We start from the raw sequence: 19283 nt of genomic DNA on the forward strand, positions 1-19283 counted from the left end.
TGAAATTACATAAAAATTATAACAATAGTTAGCCAAAATCAATAGGAGGTGACATAATTGAACCCAACTCTTGAGTTATTATTTTCAAAATGTATGCATTTTGAGCATTATGGCATTGGCATTATGTTATTAACTCCGATTGAAACCGTTTTCTAGTTTGTATAAGCGATAAAATGTGTTAAAATAGTGATTTGAGGGATGGCGAAAATATGTTCGTTATTATCTATAAAACAACCAGCACATTCAGGTGTTCCAAACCTTGTCCAAAATATGTTTCCTCAAGCGGCTTGAAGTAGAAAAGGTGGGCCAAAATATGTTTTGTTGATGGTCCAAAATAAAATTTTGTGGTACATAATAAAATAAAAAGCGTTTTCCGTATTTGTGATATTTCGTGCTTATTTGTATGTCCAATTGTATTGTTAAACAATTTGTTTGGAGATAAACATTCAGATTTTTATAATGACCTGATGAATTAACCATTTATTGTAACAAACTCGTACTTTTTATTTGAGAACATGTATAAATTGTATGTATTGATGTGTGAAAATAATCAGAGAAAGAGAGACCAGGCCAGGGCTGGCAAATGTCATTTTTAATGAAAGATCGCACGCGATATTTTCAGAGATACTTCTGTCACTATCAATGGAAGAGAAAACGATGATAGATATTTCATCGAATTTTTTTGTCATGATAAAAGGTGACAGTATCAGCGGTGCCGGTGGTGCAGTGGTAAGCGTGATTACCTCTCACCTCAAAGAAGCTTTGAGAACTTCCAGGTGGTTCCATCAGCTTCATGTAAACTGCAAGAAAGTTTAGGAAGTTCTAAGATCGTCAGGGAAGTCAATAAGACCATAGAACTTGTGGATAATTTATAGAAATTTCAAGAACCTCAGACAAGCTATTTAGTTCTTGAGATCGTCAGACAAGCTCAGAGATCTTAAGGGCAGTCCCAATAACTTCAGAAAAGTCCACACTTTTGGGGAAAATTAATGATCTGTAAAGAACAATTTATATAATTTCATTATAGAGCCATTTTTTTTTCAATGATTTGTTTTCCGTCGATCTTGTTTTCCGTACTGAGTACCAATGCTACCAATGCCAGGGGAGCAGCTCCCACACCTGGACCCTGATCAGAGATTTTCGTGCCTCAGAAAATCCCGACGATACCGACTTGGAGAGTATTTTCGAGAATCTTAAGTTCATATAACTCCTTGAGAAATTTAGAAAACATCATACATATTTTGGGAACGTAACAGAAGTCTAGAAATGTTCAGGGAAAATCTTCTACTGTAGAACTTTATGAGAACTGCACGAGCTTCCGGGTAGCTTCAAGAACATCAGATAAGATTATAAAACCTCAGGGCAGTTCATTTAACGTAACTGAAAAATCAGATAATTCCGAAATCCCAACAATATCAGAAAAAAAATGTTGGAACGTTAAAGACCTTCTGAGAGCTTCTTGATAATTTACGGAACATTATCATGGAGGAACGAAAACTTCAGGTAAGATAAGTTCAGAGAAGTTTAGATATTTTAAGGGATGTTCCATCACCTTAAGATTCGAAAACTTTAGATAGATCAATGAACTTCAGGAAAATTGCGGGAACTTTTAAAATGTTCGGAGAAATTCAGGGACGTCTTGAGATTTTTTTTGGAGTTTAGTGATCCGCACGGCAGTGCCAATAACTTCAGAGATGCACAGACTTTTAAAGATCTTTGTTTGGGTTTCGATCCAGTGGTTGGGATCTTTGTTAAAGCTAGTTTTAGTAGATCGTACAAGTTTTTGTGCTGAACGGAAGATGATACAAATTTATATCCCAAGAAGAAGGTCAAGTCCAAAGACTGATAAGTGATCCATCTTGAAACTGAAAATCCAATACCCAAAAAATAGTATTTTAAAGATTTGCTAATTGTACTGATTACAGACAAATTTTAATAGTACTCTAGTTGTGTATGTACTTCACTTTATCGATTATGGACGCTCCTTAAAGAGGGCGTATGGATTTGCGGTGAATAGAGCGGACATTTGCAAAATCAGAGTAACCAGCGGACAGCTGTAAATTCCAATATTTATCAAGGCTCAAATGCAGAAGCTTTACGGAGCCAAAATTTATTTTACTTTTTACAGTGTTTCTTAATACTACACACTTAGAGAAGTTCATGTTAATTTAGGTGCTCTAAAAGTGACATTTACGAGCGCCAATTTCGACATTAATTTAAGTCATAACAGACGCGAAATATAGCTCAATCAAACGTACTTTTCGTCGAGCAACGAACTTTCACTCTAAGAGCACTTAATATTACATGAAATGTTTGTTTACGTCTCATCTTTTATGTTTGAGATGGATTCCGTCACGTGTAAAATTAGTTGTTTGTAAGTGTCACAAGAGGAGTCCGAATACTCGTGGACTACTCAAGGTTACGCGCTACAATACATTAACAGATGGGTAAGGGATCAAGGAAAAGGTGAACAAGGATGTGATTGATATATTTATCTCCACCGCCGTTGAATAGCTGTTTGACGATGGATCATGACGGGTGACGGGTAAGTGCTCTTGATCTCTCTCGAGATGACTGATAGTTGTTTACAAACAAGAGGGGCTTGGGGAGGGACAATCATGAAAGAACAGATACTAAAATTAATACTCAAACAGACAAAACTCTACCACACTCTCAAACGTTAGCATTTTAAACGTCATAGTTGATGATGATTCAAAATAGTTTTCAACATTGGAATCATCAAAACAACAATGTTCCTCATGGAGTCATTTCGAGAATACCATCCACAAAGCGGCGCCGGTGGTGTAGTGGTAAGCGTGATTACCTCTCACCCCAACAGGCCTGGGTTCAATCCCAGTCGGCGCCGACAGGATGTTCTGAGGCATAACATCTTTGATCACGCCTTCCTTCGGAAGGGAAGTAAAGCCGTTGGTCCCCGGTTCATGAGTTGATGAGTTGATTGTTAGGGTCCAGGTGTGTGGAAACTGCCTCCCTGGCGTCGCTAGCATTGGTGCTCAGCACGGAAAACAAGATCGACGGAAAACAAATCATTGAAGGAAGGCGTGATCAAAGATGTTATGCCTCTGAACATTGTGGCAGGTGCCATATAATAAAAATCAAAATGTAAAAAGTTGTACATGAATTGAAATTTTTCAAACACCATAGAATCATCCCTTGTTTAGTTTTGACGCATGAAGCGTTCGCAAATAGTTCACTCACTGAAATGTTCATTAGATGGTAAATGAGTTCTCTGTACCATTTCGGGCGCCAAAGCGTGATTCGATAGCCAAACGAAGAGTCTAAGCAAACCACGCGTAAACGCATAGACATCGACCTGCACAATTCTGCTTTCAGGATTTGTTGACCCGTCCCATCCTTTCATGCACTTCGGGTGGGAAGCGAATTGGCATACGCGTTAACTTGATAGAAGGAGAATGCTCGATGAACATTTCAAATGGTCCTATCTGCTTTGATCGATTCTCTTCATCGACTTTCTCTTTTCATAACCACTGCTATGCAAACAGATTTTGCGCTAATTCTACCACATAGTTTGATAAAGGAGGTTCTTATCTAGCATCCAAAACGTCAAATACAACAGGGAAAGGTTTTGCAGCTGAGTTATTAACGAAAGAGAAAGTCGATGAAGAGAATCGATCAAAGCAGATAGGACCATTTGAAATGTTCATCGAGAATGCTTTCCTTCGTATTTTTTTTTTAAACTAGTATGCGTGAAGGTGATTTTCGGCGACGAAGATTGCAATTCTTGCGCCTAATCTGAGGACCGTCAGACCTGATTCTTTCACTTTGTTCTGGTCTGTGGAAGAGGCGAAAGCGGTCCGAGTTTCAGTTAACGCGCCGTGGTGTGAATTTAAAGGTGAATTAGTAAACGTGAAATTGTCTTTAAGTTTGTTAATTTAGATTTTCTTTATAAATTCCCTCGATTAGCTCGTTAGTTTTCGAAATTAAAGCAGAAAGTGCTTAGTGCGTTAGTTCGGCGGTTATGAGCGTGCGAAGGTGTTTTGAAATCGAGGTTATTTCGTGTGCATAAGTGTGTTCAGTGTGCAGATGTTGAATGCCACGCGACGGAATTTCTCTTTGGCAGATTTGTGGCAAGTTGCGAAGCTCGTCACACCACCCACAACAGTCAGCGACCGTTTTCGACCCCATTTTCCAGCTTCGAAGGACACCCGGTGGTACCCGAGGCCGGTTTTCCGCGCCCTATGCACAGCGAGCAGTTACTCACTGGTTTCGAACCGGTGACCTCCCTCTCCAGCGGCAACCACTTTCCGCAGTTTCCCGTCGACGGTGACGACCATCGACGCGACGGCCGTACCCCGTCTAGGTAGAAGACCACAACTCAGCGTGTGAGGCGTCGTTGGAAAACGACATCGGCTATTTGCAGTCCACAGTAGCATCGTTTCGGAGTCTGTAGGAGTAACCGCGTGTGGTACACGTGGGTCCAACCGCCATCTTCGAGCAACCCCCAAGTTCTCCACGCAAGTAGCGAGTCAAAACGTGAGTAACACTCATGTTCACGAAATTCCCATGCGCATGGTGAGTTAAAGCCCCTAGCATAGCATAACCGCTAGCGTGGCTGCTGTTCGTTCAGCCGTTACCCATTCCGATCCGCGCAAGCGTCGGTAACGCCAAACAGCTTTTTGTAGCACACAGAAAATGAACACCATTCATCACTAAATAAATACCTACCGCCAGAAGAAGAGAGAAGAAAAGGATAGCTAGCTAGAGGGAATGAATTCGAGATAGGCCTAGAATAATAAATTGTCAATAAAGTAGGAGTACGGAAATAAACCATGATGAACAAGAGGTAGTTTGAATCTGAATAAGATGCGTTTTCAATAAACCAACACACTACAGATAAAAGGTTTTTGTACATTATTTTCCAAAGTGATCTAGAAAAGCGAATGTAAGGCTTTTTCACGTTTCCGGTCGTTTTCTTTTGAAGTTTTTGCAGAGTTTTACTGGGGAAGTTGGCCCCGAAACCAACCTGGATATCGCTCTATTCGAACGGGATCCGTACGAAGTGTTGTGTCAAGCCTGTCCGAGATGATAAAATCCGCGAGAGCAACTCATCGTTGGCAGAAATCGTTTTCGTGAATGCTTCATTCTTTTTATTGATTTATTCACGACAATAGGTCGTGGGCATTCCCGTCCTTACCGTAATCGATCGACAGCCAACTTGCTTCCCGCCCATTCATTTGGGAAAAACAGAACCTTCCCTGAAAGGTCTCATATGGTCGTCGGGCAACCCTAGTCTCGGTAGATGGTCTCCCTCGGGAGTGGCGCTCAAGCCATTTTTACTAAAAACGGGAAACTCGTAAGGCTGGCGGGTTCCAATATCCCGGTGACGCCGACTGGGATTCAACCCTGGCCTGGTATAGTGAGAGGTAATCACGCTTACCACTACACCACCGGCGCCGTTTATGTGGTGGATTTGAAAACACACGAATTTATAATGCGTGTTGCAAAATTCATCGCACATGTAATTTGATTAATACCCCGTGGCTTATATCATGTAATATAGGCTGTCTTGCAATGAGTACTCATACATAGGATTTCCAGTGAAAACTAGCCTATATTACATGATATTAGCCATAGTCTGTACGGGGTATAACCAAATAAATTTTAAAATTTTCCCTTGATTTCAAAAGTCTGTAGATATCTGTGAATAAACTAAAAAGACTGAAAAAAATGTGTGTGAGTAAAAATAAAAGTCTGTAAATTCACAGACATGTCTGCAAATCTGGCATCTCTGCTCCAGACTACTAATATCAAGAAAGGTAAATGGAACATGTACCGGCGCCGGTGGTGTAGTGGTAAGCGTGATTACCTCTTAACCCAGCAGGCCTGGGTTCAATCCCAGTCGGCGCCGCCGGGATGTTCTGAGGCATAACATCTCTGATCACGCCTTCCTTCGGAAGGTAAGTAAAGCCGTTGGTCCCCGGTTCATTAGTTGATGGGTCGATAGGTAGGGTCCAGGTGTGGGAACTGTCTTCCTGGCGTCGGTAGCATTGGTGCTCAGTACGGAAAACAAAATCGACGGAAAACAAATCCAGGATAAAAAAAAAAAAAAAAAATGGAACATGTGATATGTAATTGATTTTGTTTTTGAAAATAGTATTTTGCCACTATTGTTGAGTGCTTTCTGCAAACGAATTGTGGTTGAAGAGTTTTTGCAGTTCTTGAATCTTCCCTTATCACGATGCGACAAGGATTGGAATTGCTCCGCTTCAACGTTTAGATGGTTTCACAAAAATAATTTCACGCAGAAGAAGCGTTGGGGTTTCCGATCGTACCTGGAGGCGTTCCTTCATCAAACCCAAAGCAAGAAGTTTTAAGAAAATCTTGCGTGGCATACACAGAATTTCGATAATTTGAATGAACCGTACTCTTTGGCCAGACTCCTTTCCCTTTTAAAAGCCTTCGTAGCAGAATGTACTGAGTGCGTTCGTCAATTGAATATAATGCTTTAGATAAACTTAAGGAATCCTTTCCCCTTTAATATGTGTAGTATTCGATACATGAGTATTTCAGCTTAAGGTGAAACACAGTGAACATATTTTCATTGAAAGAAACAAGCTTTCAAATGCTCATTACAGCCAAAATGCTATTTTCAGCTGAAATGAGTGCTCATCGTTATAGGTAATCTTTAATTGTGACACTCTTGACGCAAAATTGACAGGTTTCATGTGTCTTACAAAAAGTTTACCTCCTCTTCCTGCATTTTACAAATTATAAATATCGTTATAATATCTCATAGTTTCATAATTCTCAATAATAACATTTTAGCTGTAATGAGCAATTACATGCTTGGACAAAATTTCGGATTTTGTCGAAAAAACCATTTCAAATAAAATCAATTCTGAGGCCCAAGATCAAGGCTCAGTAATTGCTGGATCGATTTGTCACCGGTGAAACCTATTTTGCATGAAAATTTAATGAAATTCAGATTGGTTAAAAATGCACCTCATTTTGGCGCCAGCAATGAATCCATTGCCAATGTATTGGCGCTTAGAGCAATCAGCTGCATGCCGATAGATTGAAATGCATAAAAAACAACTTTCAAGAGTGAATTCAAGTTCAATATCTACCCACCTCGCAGAGCGGTTGACTTTGCTCAAATGCTACGGGGAGATCCCCTCGTTTGGTATTTCCGATGTTATTGCGCGTTTAATTGCCCACGACATCATGGGGACATTTTGTTTCTTGTTCTAGTAGCAGAACGAGCAGAACAAACCAGTTATTTAGTATTTTTTTTCTTCTATAAATGATTTTTGTCTATTACTAGTTGAAAAAGCAAATTAGTGATTGAACAGCAGCTGGTTAAGTGTATCAGTGATGGGCGATGGTTTACATGTGTTTTTATTACACTCATCATCAAGGGATTAGCAAGCAATCAAGGTTATACATTAGGATGCGATTATGTAAATCGTTCGTTAAAGAACTGAGCATTTTGCAATAAACAATGTGGCTGTCCGGTTTCCTGCGGAGCATGCAAATGGCTATCTCTGTGGTGCACATCAGGACTTGCAAAGATAAAAGCAATTAAATCATCAATGTCGGCATTTATTTCTCTTAATTAGTGGTTATATCCGAGACTTGACACAGTCGTAGATCACTCGTGTACTTTACTACACCAAGGAAGCAATTCATCTATTTGTTTTTCTGCACCACGTGAATGTAGAAGGCTGGGTTGGTAACCTTGTCAATGGGCTTGAAGTCACCATAGATTTCGGAGGAAACTGGATCCTTGAAAATGTTCTTCAGAATATTCTCGAATACGGACAGCTTGTGGGGATAGTAGGACAAACGGAATTCGCTCGTGTCTCCCCGTCCCGTGCTGATGACGTAATCCATAGTGACCAGTGTGGGTTTAGAGGCGACGTACAACACCGATGTTTTGATGTCAGCCGTGTGTCTACTCTGTGGATTGGATGGAAATTATGGGATAATTCAATTAAAGGGTAAATTTGCGATCATCACCGGAGGCACTCACATTATAATAGATGCTCTTGGCAGGTGCCGCTCCAGTATCCATGATGTTGTCGTAATTTCTGTGATCAATCAACAACAGACCACCGGGTTTGACGCACTTTTCAAAGTTGCTGATAGCTTGAATCTGCTCCCGCTGATCACCGTAATTATCCAGCAGATGGGCGAACGAATTTCCAAGACACATGACCGCATCGAAGCCATCGCCAATCAGATGCTCGATGTCATCGTACAGTGTCAACCAATTGGCCTCCTCAATAACTGTAAGTAGATGGGATGTGCGAATAGATAAACACGTGTTATTTAACGATGTGTTGAATGCACATTGATTATAATGATGAGGAAAATGATTGGTTCTAGGGAAATGGTCAATTGAGGAAATGTCTGGGCTGAAGTTAATGCATGCGAAAAGTGACGTTTAACAACTAGAAAATTGATTACAAACGGCATACTGACTCATGTTGTACACGGTTCATGCCAAATCGTTAGACAGGTTGATTAAAGTGCTCGCATGCAAGATGTGCAATTAAGCTATAAACAGCTTGATCAGCGGGTAAGCTCTTCTATGCACTACACACGTCTAGCAAACAACCTGCTGTAGAATAACATATAATTTCAAAGCTCACATGTGCATGATCATGCTTGCGCATAGGAAACAATCAAACAAATCAACTTACTCCACTTATCGAAGGTGACTTCCTTTCTCCTGTTCCAGCGTTCCTTCAGTGCATACTTGAGCATCTTGTCGGAGGCATCGATTGACACAACCTCGAAGCCTTCCTCCAGCAGCATGATGGAGTCCACCCCGGTGCCGCAGGCCACATCCAGAATCCGCTTGCACCCGTTGTCCCGTAGTTTTTCGACCAAAAAGTTGCGGTAGTTCTCCGTGCGGGACTTTTTGTCACCGATGAAGATTTCCCAGACCTTGGCCGCCTTCCCGTCGGCATACTGGTCCCGGACTCCTTCAGCCGAGATTCCGTCCGAGCGCGATTGGAATACGGTGTCTGCTTGCTGCATCTTTGGTAGCGGTGAGGTAAGAGATTGAGAGAAGCGGAAAGTGGCATATGAGTACGAGTGAGGAAAGAACGATGAAGGGTCAAATGTGAGTTGGTAACAAATCGTGCGTGCGGTTATCTCGCAATTAACACGACTTCATTGACTACATCGAACGGTCGTTGCTCTTACGAAGCACGTACGATGCCGTACGCAAGTCGTTTAAACCCGCGCCGTAAGCGGCGGTCAAGTTTAAGGGCATTTGAGATTAAATAGGAAATGTTGAAGACCTCCAGTGAGCTCTTGAAATCATTACGCATTGCTAGAGGAAATGGCTTACGTGCAATGGTTGTGTAATTGCGACAAGTTGTTTTCAAATGAAAACGAGAAAATTTACGCCATTATTGATTGGACACTTTGGGAAAGTCCATATTACCTATTCATTTTAGCTTGCACTAAACAAATTGTGCACTATGTTTAAGGACATGGTTCGCGTTCTCATTTACGTAATTATTTCAACATTGATGGTAGTTAGAGATGGAAGGGAGGCCATAGTAGGATGGTCTAACAGTGGGTCCAATCGTTAGAATTTTAGAATTCCAATGAATTTTTACGAATAATATTTAAGTGATTTCAAGGGTAATTCCACGAAAAGATCAAAGAAATCTGTAGAGTAGTTTCTAGTGAGAACTCCTGGAGTGGTCTGCAGAGGATTTCATGAGTGTTACTGAGAGAATTTGTAGGAAATATTCACGTGATGGGTAAGACTTATATCCAAGCACGATAACGAACCTCGTGCACAGTAATATTTGAAGAACATTGATCATGTAGTGTTTGTTGGGAAATTATGCCACCAGCAGCTGAATTCCAGGCATAACTTTCATCGAAGAGAAATAAATTTCTACACATTAGATGTTTCGCTTAGCTGAAATTTATATTCAAAGTGTTTTTATGTTACTTCATACGCGAAGTTAGCGATTTTCAGAGTTGGTTGGAAATGCTAACATGAAGCTTTAGTGTGATAATTTATTAGCTAGAGAATGATCTTTAGAAGAGAGTAGGTGGATAGTTCCGTTAGAGTACGGCAGTATGAAAATTGAATAGAAGTTGAAAATGAGCGAAGGGCCATTAATGCGACAGTTTTTAAAGGTAGACGCACATCTTTTGCCTAACCCGTACGATGTACGCGGAGACTTGAAGTATGTCTCCAAGTCTACAGGCAAAAAATGTGCGTCCTTCTTTTGCTCATAAACTGACTGCGGCTGTGGAATAGTTCTAGCGACGTTTTCATCACTACCAAAAGCCCCACGTTGCGAGAGCATTTCCAGTTTTGCCTGTAGACTTGGTGGTTGAACCTGAACCAAAAACAAATGGGATGTAAATATGTTCCATTCAAAAATAAACGTGGAAAATTTATCTAACAATTCGCACTTCCCACTCGGAAAAACTCGTTATCCCAACGGAAAGATTCAGTTGTACTCATTAGAGTGGAAATCTGATTTCGTGTGGTTAATTTCCTAGAATAAACCAATTCTCTGCCCTCATTACAAACTTCGACGTGGTCACCAGCGCTTTTGAGCTGTGATAATCATTATTTTAAATGCGATGTGCACCTTGCTCTGACGCGTGGTCCAACAACTTTCCCACCCATTATCAATGTCGTTGATTTGCGCATCTATTCTCTTTCTCTCTAGCCGTACCTGGAGGCTGTTTTTCGCGCTGTTAGCGGCAGACGTTATCATCTGTGTTATGCCTCCTACCCCGCCTTCCTATGGTTGATAGTCTAGAGCGGTGAAAGCTGCTTGATCGTTATTGTTCGCATGTCTCGCCGTTCTAATGTGATCCCATAAAACCTCCGGAGGTAGATCTGTCCGGTTCGGTGTATAATTTTAGCATACAATAGAGCATTCCGATGGAGACTTCCTGATCTGATTCTGGCAGCCGGCCAAGGCGAATGGGAAAATTTGACTGTTTCCATTCTATCGGTGCTAATGGAAAGTGACAACATAGAACTAAATTTTACAGTTACAGTTTTCAATGAGGGTGATTACATGCGTGGGAATCCGTCCAATTTCAATGTAAGTAACGGGATGTACGGTAACGTGTGTTGAATCATAGAAGTGTAATTTCCTTCCGTGGGAAGCTATGGTGAACTAGTTTAGATTATTACAAAATTACGCTATTATTTCTCATTTATTAGCTTCGTGGCTGATGAATTTGCTAAATGGAAATTTATTCTATGAGATCGATTAATGTAATGGGTCCCATCCGTATCAACATAATCGAGGTTGATTTGCTTGTTTGTTTCGGAATGCTTGATCGTACATGAATGTAAATGTACTTTTAAACAATTGAATGATTGATAGCTATTCTTTATAGATAGAAGCTTGCAAGCTGTTATTTAAATTCTGAACATGTCAATTGAAATATTTTTTTCTAATCAACATTGTATTCAATGGGAAGCAATCGTTTCCATGAGATGCTTGCGTTGAGTTTTATTATGGCAAACAAATGCTAGGTAGGTGTGTTGAGGTGTCATTGAAATTAATTTTTCTAATGGTTTTGTATTGAAATACTTGACCTACCGCCTGCTTGGTAATACCGTGCATTTACTGACTAGGCTATCTGAAGTAATCATGTGACCTACACGCTTAAATCAAATTATAAGGAAGATAATTAACTCTGATACATTGATGATTTTTCATCACAGTTTGATTTCAATAGAGATTTGTGACAATTAACGCACGCACGCTTAAAGTATGCCGATATGCCGTATGTACACACTAAGATTTTTTTACAGGAGTCAGTAATTTTTTACTGGGTTTTTGAATTGCTGAAAAAGTCGGTAAAAATTCAAATGACCGTTATCCGTAAGGAATCAATGAAAACGACCAACTTTATTTTCTATCATTAAATGGGGTTAACAGAACTAAGTATGTACAAGTTCAGAGCAAATTTTCTCATTAATAAATTTTCCACAGATTTTTAAACTTTTACCGAACAGTTCCGCAATTCAAAAACTCAGTAAAACCGTACTGACTCGATTAGTGTGTAGTGGTTTATTATTTTCTTTTGGTATTAAATGTATGGAATCTGATTTGTCAAAATGAGTTCAGCAGGGTTTTTCATGATGTCAGATGTCAGAAAAATTTAATTAAAATTTTTGATTTGGTTTGGTTGATTAACTTTCTTGAATTGCGGAATCTTCTTGACCATCGGCAACACGAGACATACTATTGGACAGGTTCTGCACGATGCCTTTTCCGCAAGTGTCGGTATAGAAATTAAAGACTCTCAAGTGCGGTTTCACGAACTCCATCAGCGTGATCAACACCCTTGGACTGGATGTTTCCAAACATCCATGGATCCACGGCAGTCAAAAATTCTCACCCAAAAACACTTTTTTTTCATCTGGATCGATGGACACTAAATTGTCCACGGTAACATAAAGGCCGACAACTTAGAAGGATCTAGCCAAGGATTCGAAGCACAAAGTTTTGTCCTGAAGTGTTCCGTAGTTGAGTTTTCAATTTTAAAGCAAGTAATTCAGAATTAAGCTGTTCACTATACAATAGGTTATGTTGACAGCAACCTTCTATCTAGTCAAGATGTCGACTTCTGCCAACCTGGTCTATACAAGGTGTGGAGATCTAGCCCTAACGTATGTGTTGGTAGAGGGAAAAAGGTAAACATTGCGGGGGAGGATGATCATGACTTCATAACACAGGTATTCGGTGACGATTACGAAGTTTTCCGTTGCGATAGGAATGCTGCTTATAGCCGGAAAGTTAAAAGTAGAGGTGTTTTAGTAGCTGTACATTCTAGGTTTAAAGCGAGGTTACTACAAAATAATACTTGGATATGCTTAGAGCAGGTGTGGAACTCGATCAAACTGGGTACGATCGCCTTGTTTCTCTGAGTGGTGTACCTTCCTCCCGACCGTATACGTGAGCGTGACCTCATCGAAACCCATTGCCAATCGATTTTCTCTGTTCTAGATACCGCTAAAGCAACCCATGAAGTTATTGTGCTTGGTGACTTCAATCTCCCGGAGATTTCATGGAAAAAATCGCAACGGCTTCCTCTATCCTGATGTGGATCACTTTGTCATGCATTCCAACGCTTCGCTCCTTCTGGACAATTACAGCTCAACCACTCTTTCTAAAATCAATCATGTTATTAACCAGAACAACCACAGTTAGGATCTTTGTTTTGTAAGCGCCCAGGACATAGCTCCTTTCTTATGCAAGGCGCCCACTCCTTTGGTGAAACTGGATCAGCACCACCCGCCGCTAGTGGTGACGTACTAAGCTGATGCATGATTTTAATATTTCACCTACCACCGTTTTCTACGGTTTTCGCAACGCCAACCATGGTAGTATCACCGAGTTACTCTCCAGTTTGGATTGAGACGACTTATTGGGCCCCGTTGACATTGAGTCTGCCGCTCAAACTATTTCCAATGTCTTGGCATATGCCATTGACAGACATACAATTCACTAAGCACCGCACACTATTCCCTCAATGCCACTATGTCAGGATCAATCACGAATACAAACGAGTTGTGAAATGGTGCTTTCTCGCGTCACTTTTCAAATAGACCAATGTAACAAATGTAAACATATCGAGTTAAGCGATACAAGCTATTGCTCTTCTATCATTGTATGTGATACAAAAACATCCATCCTAATTTACTTTCATTTATTTAAAATAATCATTGATCAAAAATTGTCCAATGTACAGTTTGAAATGATGGGTACATGATTGTTACTTCGGTCATTCGGACTGCCTAATATGATTGGTGCTCATTTTCCAAAGGCGGGGCCAATCTAAAGTTAGGTACTATACTCTGAAATCTGTGAAAGGGAATCTAGTATCATGTAGACAAAACGTCCAATGAAACACTGATTGATTATGTCAGTGAGAAAAAATCGTCCAATGTAACATGTCAGATGTACAACTCGACTTGTCAAAACGTCCTATGTGGTTTTTTCTATGTTGTAGCATGAAATTCAAAGTAAAATTGTGATTTTACCGTTTCTTCTGAATTTCCAACGTTATTATACACTGACTACATTAAAAATAGTATTGCAAAATGTATTGTTTTTAAACAGTTAAAATAATAATCTGTCGAACTTCAACTTCGATTTTCTCAAAATGGTGGATATGTTACATTGGTCTATTTGAAAAGTGACGCGAACTTTCTTCAGTATCGACGTGGATTGCAGAGAAAGCTTAAATCACGTCCCAAGCAGTTTTGGAAGTTTGTCAACGGACAACGTCAGGAAGCTGGTCTGCCGTCGTCTATGTCTATCTCATCTACGCAAGATATTTGTCAGCTGCTCTCTGAAAAATTTGCTAGTATCTTCACGGACGAGAGACTGAGTGATGACCATGCCCGAGTGCTGCCAGTTACGTACCACTTTCTATCCAAACCATGAGCATAATTGATATCAATCCCGAGATGTTTTCCAGGGCTTCCTTGATGCTCAAGTCGTCGTACAATCCGGACCGTCATCCTGTTAGAAGCTAGCGCACATGTTTCCAGTACACGAGAAGGGCAACAAACAGGACGTTGACAAATACCGTGGCATCACTTGCTTAGCATTGATGCTAAATTGTTCGAACTCATTGTTATGGAACAGTTACTTGCTCAATGTAAGCCGTATATTAGTATCGACCAGCATGGTTTCATGGCTGGTCGCTCCAGTGCCACCAACTTTTGGTGGCTGACTTATCTGCTGCCTTCGATAAATTGAATCACCGCATATCAATCACAAAACTGGACAGGCTCGGTATCCACGGCGGCTTATTACAATGGTTTCAGTCGTACCTCACCGCTGTTTTACTTTTGTCATTGGTGATCACCAGTCCCGTATGTTCACTACTACGTCCGGCATACCTCAGGGTAGTCACCTGGGACCGCTGATTTTCCTGATTTACTTCAACGACGTGAATCTTGTAATCGAAGGTCCACGATCAACTTACGCAGATGACCTTAAACTCTTCCGTCGAATTCACTCAATTGAAGACTGTTGCTTCCTTCAACGGCAGTTGAATGCTTTTGGTGATTGGTGTATTCTGAATCGTATGGAGGTTAACTCGTCCAAATGCTCGGTTATCTCTTTTTCGGGCAAGAAAGAGGCTATTATGTTCAAGTATGATTTGTTTGGCACTGAAATTGAGTGCGTCAGCCAAACTAAGGACCTAGATGTGATTCTGGATACACAACGTGCATTCAAGCAGCACCTCTCGTATGCCTTCTAAAAAGCTTCCAGAATTCTAGGGTTTATCTTCAGGATTTCCAAAGACTTCACGGATATCTACTGCCTTAAATCGTTGCACTGCTCCTTGTCTCACTCCATATTAGAATACTGCTCGGTTGTCTGGACTCATCACTACAACAACGGTGTCGAAAGAGTTGAGTCTGCTCAGCGACGGTTTCTGAGATACGCGCTACGTAAACTGCCGTGGACGGATCCCTTCCGATTGCCTAGCTACGAAAGTCGTTTGCAACTGATCCATCTGGAGCCCCTCTCCGTCCGAAAAGATACAGCAAGGGCTTTACTAATTGCGGATATTTAGCAAGGGCCACCGATTGCCCTGTTCTCCTTGAGCAAGTTGACATCAATGTTCAACCCTGAGCCCTATGGAATAACTCAATGTTGCAATGTTACAGAGACTTTTCTATACACAGGACTGCAACATCTGCCATCTGCGAACAACTTGAGTGAAGCCAATTTTCTCTGGTGCTCTGGTGCTAATTTGACAGCTCCTCCTTTTCCTCTATGATATGGTACATGTCGCGCCGCGTTGCGGAAAATAGATAGATTTTTCTAGATAACGTTATAAGAAAGCATGATTCACGCAAATTGTGCTCGTTAATTCCAAAAAAAAAAACCAAATCATTTTTTAACACTCCGAATACGATGCCTCCGAAAAACGTGTAACGGCAAGTGTGCAATGGCATAACTTAGCCATTTGTGGATGAATTTCAAAAATTGTGGTACTTCTAAAATTCCTAGCGTCTTTAGATTATTTAGATTGTAAAAATATTAAAAATAGGGTCGTCTTCTTTATTGAAAAGCGAAAAGAGTCGTAATACGTTTTTTTTAAAGGAGTGATTATGAGTTTTGCAAGTGGCCTACGATCCATATATTAGATTAACGTATGCATGTATGTATGTAAGGTAGCCACCATCCCTTCGAAGATCTTGTCTAGTATGCAGCTCCACTTAATAGCAAGATCAATTTGCACTACCGATCTGAATTCACAATACCGCTGTATGAAGGGCAAAAAACGGAGGGGTGGACCCGTAAGCAGAGACACTTACGCAAAATCCACGGGTATTTAAGAATCTCCTTCCAAAAAATCGGATAACGCAATTCGCAATACTTATTAGGCTTTCTACTTGCAAAACCTATAAACACACCTTGAAAAAACGTGTAACGGCTCTTTTCGCTTTTGAAAAAAGTAGATGGCCCTATTTTCAATTTTTCTGCAATTAAAATAATCTACAGAGCCTAGAAATTCTAGAGGTAACACAATTTTTGAAATTCATTAAGAAATCGCTCAGTTATGTCATTGCAAACTTGCTGTTACACGTTTTTCGGAGGCTTCGTAGTCGGCGTAAAGTATTTTACCCACCGTATTCGGAGTGTTAATTGTCAATTGTGGGAAAAAAGCATGGGTTTGAAGGCATTACATTTGTTGCCACCTTGCCACTTTTAAGGTTACATGGTTGGAGGTTAAATATGTTATGGATCACCAGCGCTGCTGATGTTTTCGGCAGTTTCAAGAACTGAATCGCATTGCAAGGGGTAGCTTCAATAGGTTCTCCGCACTGTTTGAGTTTGACCTGACTCTGTTTCGCTGTTTCGCCGGTTTAGTTCGATTTTTGCAAGATCAGTTTAGTTTGTCTAGTAACGTTCCTTTTTTACAAGATGGCTATCTTTGTATTTATTGATGTGGGGGCGACCCCGGCATAGTGGTTAACATCCATACCTCTCACGCCAAAGTCACGAGTTCAAATCTCACCCCCGGACAAGTCACGAATGACCCAAGAGTGTTAAAGTGACTATAATAAAAAAAAAAAAAAAATATTGATGTTTAGTTTTAGTACTTCTCATGTTTAGTTTAGGTTAGGATGTTTAGTCATAAATAAATAAATAAATAAATAACACTCGAAAGCAAATTTGCGAAATATGAAGTGATTGCGCTTGATTGTATTGCTTTGTAAAGTTTCCGGGAAATATCAGCAGGTGTTTTCTATTTTTATGGTAACTCCTTACTTGAAAACGGGCAAAAACTCACCGGTAGGCTGGTTTATACAGAAATTCTATAATCCTTATTAAATTTCCTATGCAAACACTGATTGAAACAAACGTTATGACGTCATTATGAGCGTGTTTGAGCGTACGAAAGAAGCGAATCGTGCGAAGCCGGATGAAAGCCGAGTGAAAAAAGAACTACACCAATACATACAGCCCATCAATTCCACACATTGTATAGACCAAGTTGAACTTCAGCAAGCTATTACACTCAAAAAATTCCACACGTTTGATCGAAGTGCTTTAACACTTGATTTTTTAAATGCACAATCACATTTACTTTAAGTTTATTTCATGTTGGTTCAATGTGTCATACACGTTAATTTATAGTGTTTCAAACTTTGAAATGTTCAAAAAATTTCACAATCTATTTAAGTGTATTGCACATTGAATCACACTACTGTTCAAAACAGATGGATTTAAAGTGTGTTACATTTCAATGCGATGTGAATTGCTTGCTCAGAAAGGTAAACATCGAAAACAAGAGTTGTGACTTTATCCTAACAACCCGCCTTATATATGAGAACAACCGTGGCACAGTGAGATCGAACGAAGACTCCGGCAGCAGCACACCCCAACAGTCCATGATCGAATCCCAAATCAGACCCATTAAAAAGATGTGTGAAAGCTCTGGCCTCTGGAAGTTTTGTTTATATATAAATAAATAATAAAGTATAATATTGTAGAATATTGAACTATGATGTGTAAAGCTATTGATATCACCATATGAGGCATATTGAATCCGAGTGTGTCACAATTCAAATCCATAGTCTTCTTCTTCTTTCCTTTATTTAACGCCGGTCTCTGTTCCGCAATCTAGTGCCAATCACCGACGGACATCGATTGCCATCCATTGACGGCAATCGAATGTGCAGGAAGGCAGCTTCCACACCTGCGTAGGATATCGTACCCATTCATCAACACACATGGGCCGGGACCAACGGCTTTACTTCCCTTCCGAAGGAAGACGTGACCAGAGATTTTTATGCCTCAGAAAAATCCCACCGACCTCGACTGGGATTGAACCCAGACCCATTGGGGTGAGAAAGCAGTCACGCTTACCACTACACCACCGGCGCCGGCCATCAAATCCATAGTGTTCAGGCATAGTTCATAAGATTCACACATGAAATGGATGTGTTTCACAATAAGCGCAAAATTAAGTGTGACAGTCATGATGATTACGTGTGGAATTTTTTGAGTGTAGAATCAAATGGTACTAGTAGTTAGTGATTTTTTCCAATAAGATACAATAGGTATTGTCATTCAGACCAACTTTACTGATGACATCAATGTCTTACTGATGACATCACAGTCTTACTGTCAAGTTAAAGCAAGCAATAAGATGTAAAATTGCACACTAGCGTCACCTGGTGAGTAAATTCTGAACTGAGCTGTCCATGATCCAATAGGCATTATTCACCAGAACAACCAAGACCGCTTCCTAAGTCTCTTTTACTTGAATGACTTTTCCAAAGACAGAAATCTTCTATCTAGTCAAGGTGTCAAGTTAAGCAAATTATTTGAAAACAGATGGCATATTAGTGTTACCTGTAATATGAATGTTGAACTCAACTGATCACCTTCCAATAGGCCTTATCGATCTGAATAGCTTTGATGAAGACTGCAACCTAGTGATGTCATGGTAAATTTGGAACTGGTTACACATTTAGAAGTACCTTTTGCGCTCTTACAGGAAATAGTGAGCACACTGAGTGAGTAAAGTTTTCCTCAAAAATCTGCTCGAATATGACGAAAGCCGAAAACATTTTACTCAGGCAATAAAGTAGCTCAGTACTTGAGTCGAATCCAACTCAAAATTGTATTTCATTGTGTAGTGCCATTGGGCAATGTAGAGGTACCCGTTAAACAAATTCAAAGTGTGCGCCGTTTAAATGAAACCTTTGCAATTCAAACAAAACGGGGTTATACGGTATTCGACTCAATTTT

The 19283-nt window shown here is 40.2% G+C and overlaps 2 protein-coding genes across 2 annotated transcripts in view; both read right to left on the reverse strand.

Moving 5' to 3' along the window:
* Positions 1-19283, reverse strand: part of LOC135705187 (uncharacterized) — a 351007-nt gene that overhangs the window by 162639 nt on the left and 169085 nt on the right. The window lies entirely within an intron of this gene.
* Positions 7564-9052, reverse strand: Gnmt (Glycine N-methyltransferase). Its single transcript, XM_065226767.1, has 3 exons — positions 8688-9052; positions 8015-8271; positions 7564-7941 (listed from the first exon to the last, which is right to left on the reverse strand). Exons 1-3 carry the CDS (start codon positions 9025-9027, stop codon positions 7672-7674), a joined length of 867 nt encoding a protein of 288 aa, XP_065082839.1. The 5' UTR covers positions 9028-9052; the 3' UTR covers positions 7564-7671.

The sequence above is a fragment of the Ochlerotatus camptorhynchus genome, unplaced genomic scaffold (assembly GCF_037179485.1).
Source record: "Ochlerotatus camptorhynchus isolate MF236.1 unplaced genomic scaffold, CSIRO-AGI_Acam_v1.1 ptg000261l, whole genome shotgun sequence".
NCBI lineage: Eukaryota > Metazoa > Arthropoda > Insecta > Diptera > Culicidae > Ochlerotatus > Ochlerotatus camptorhynchus.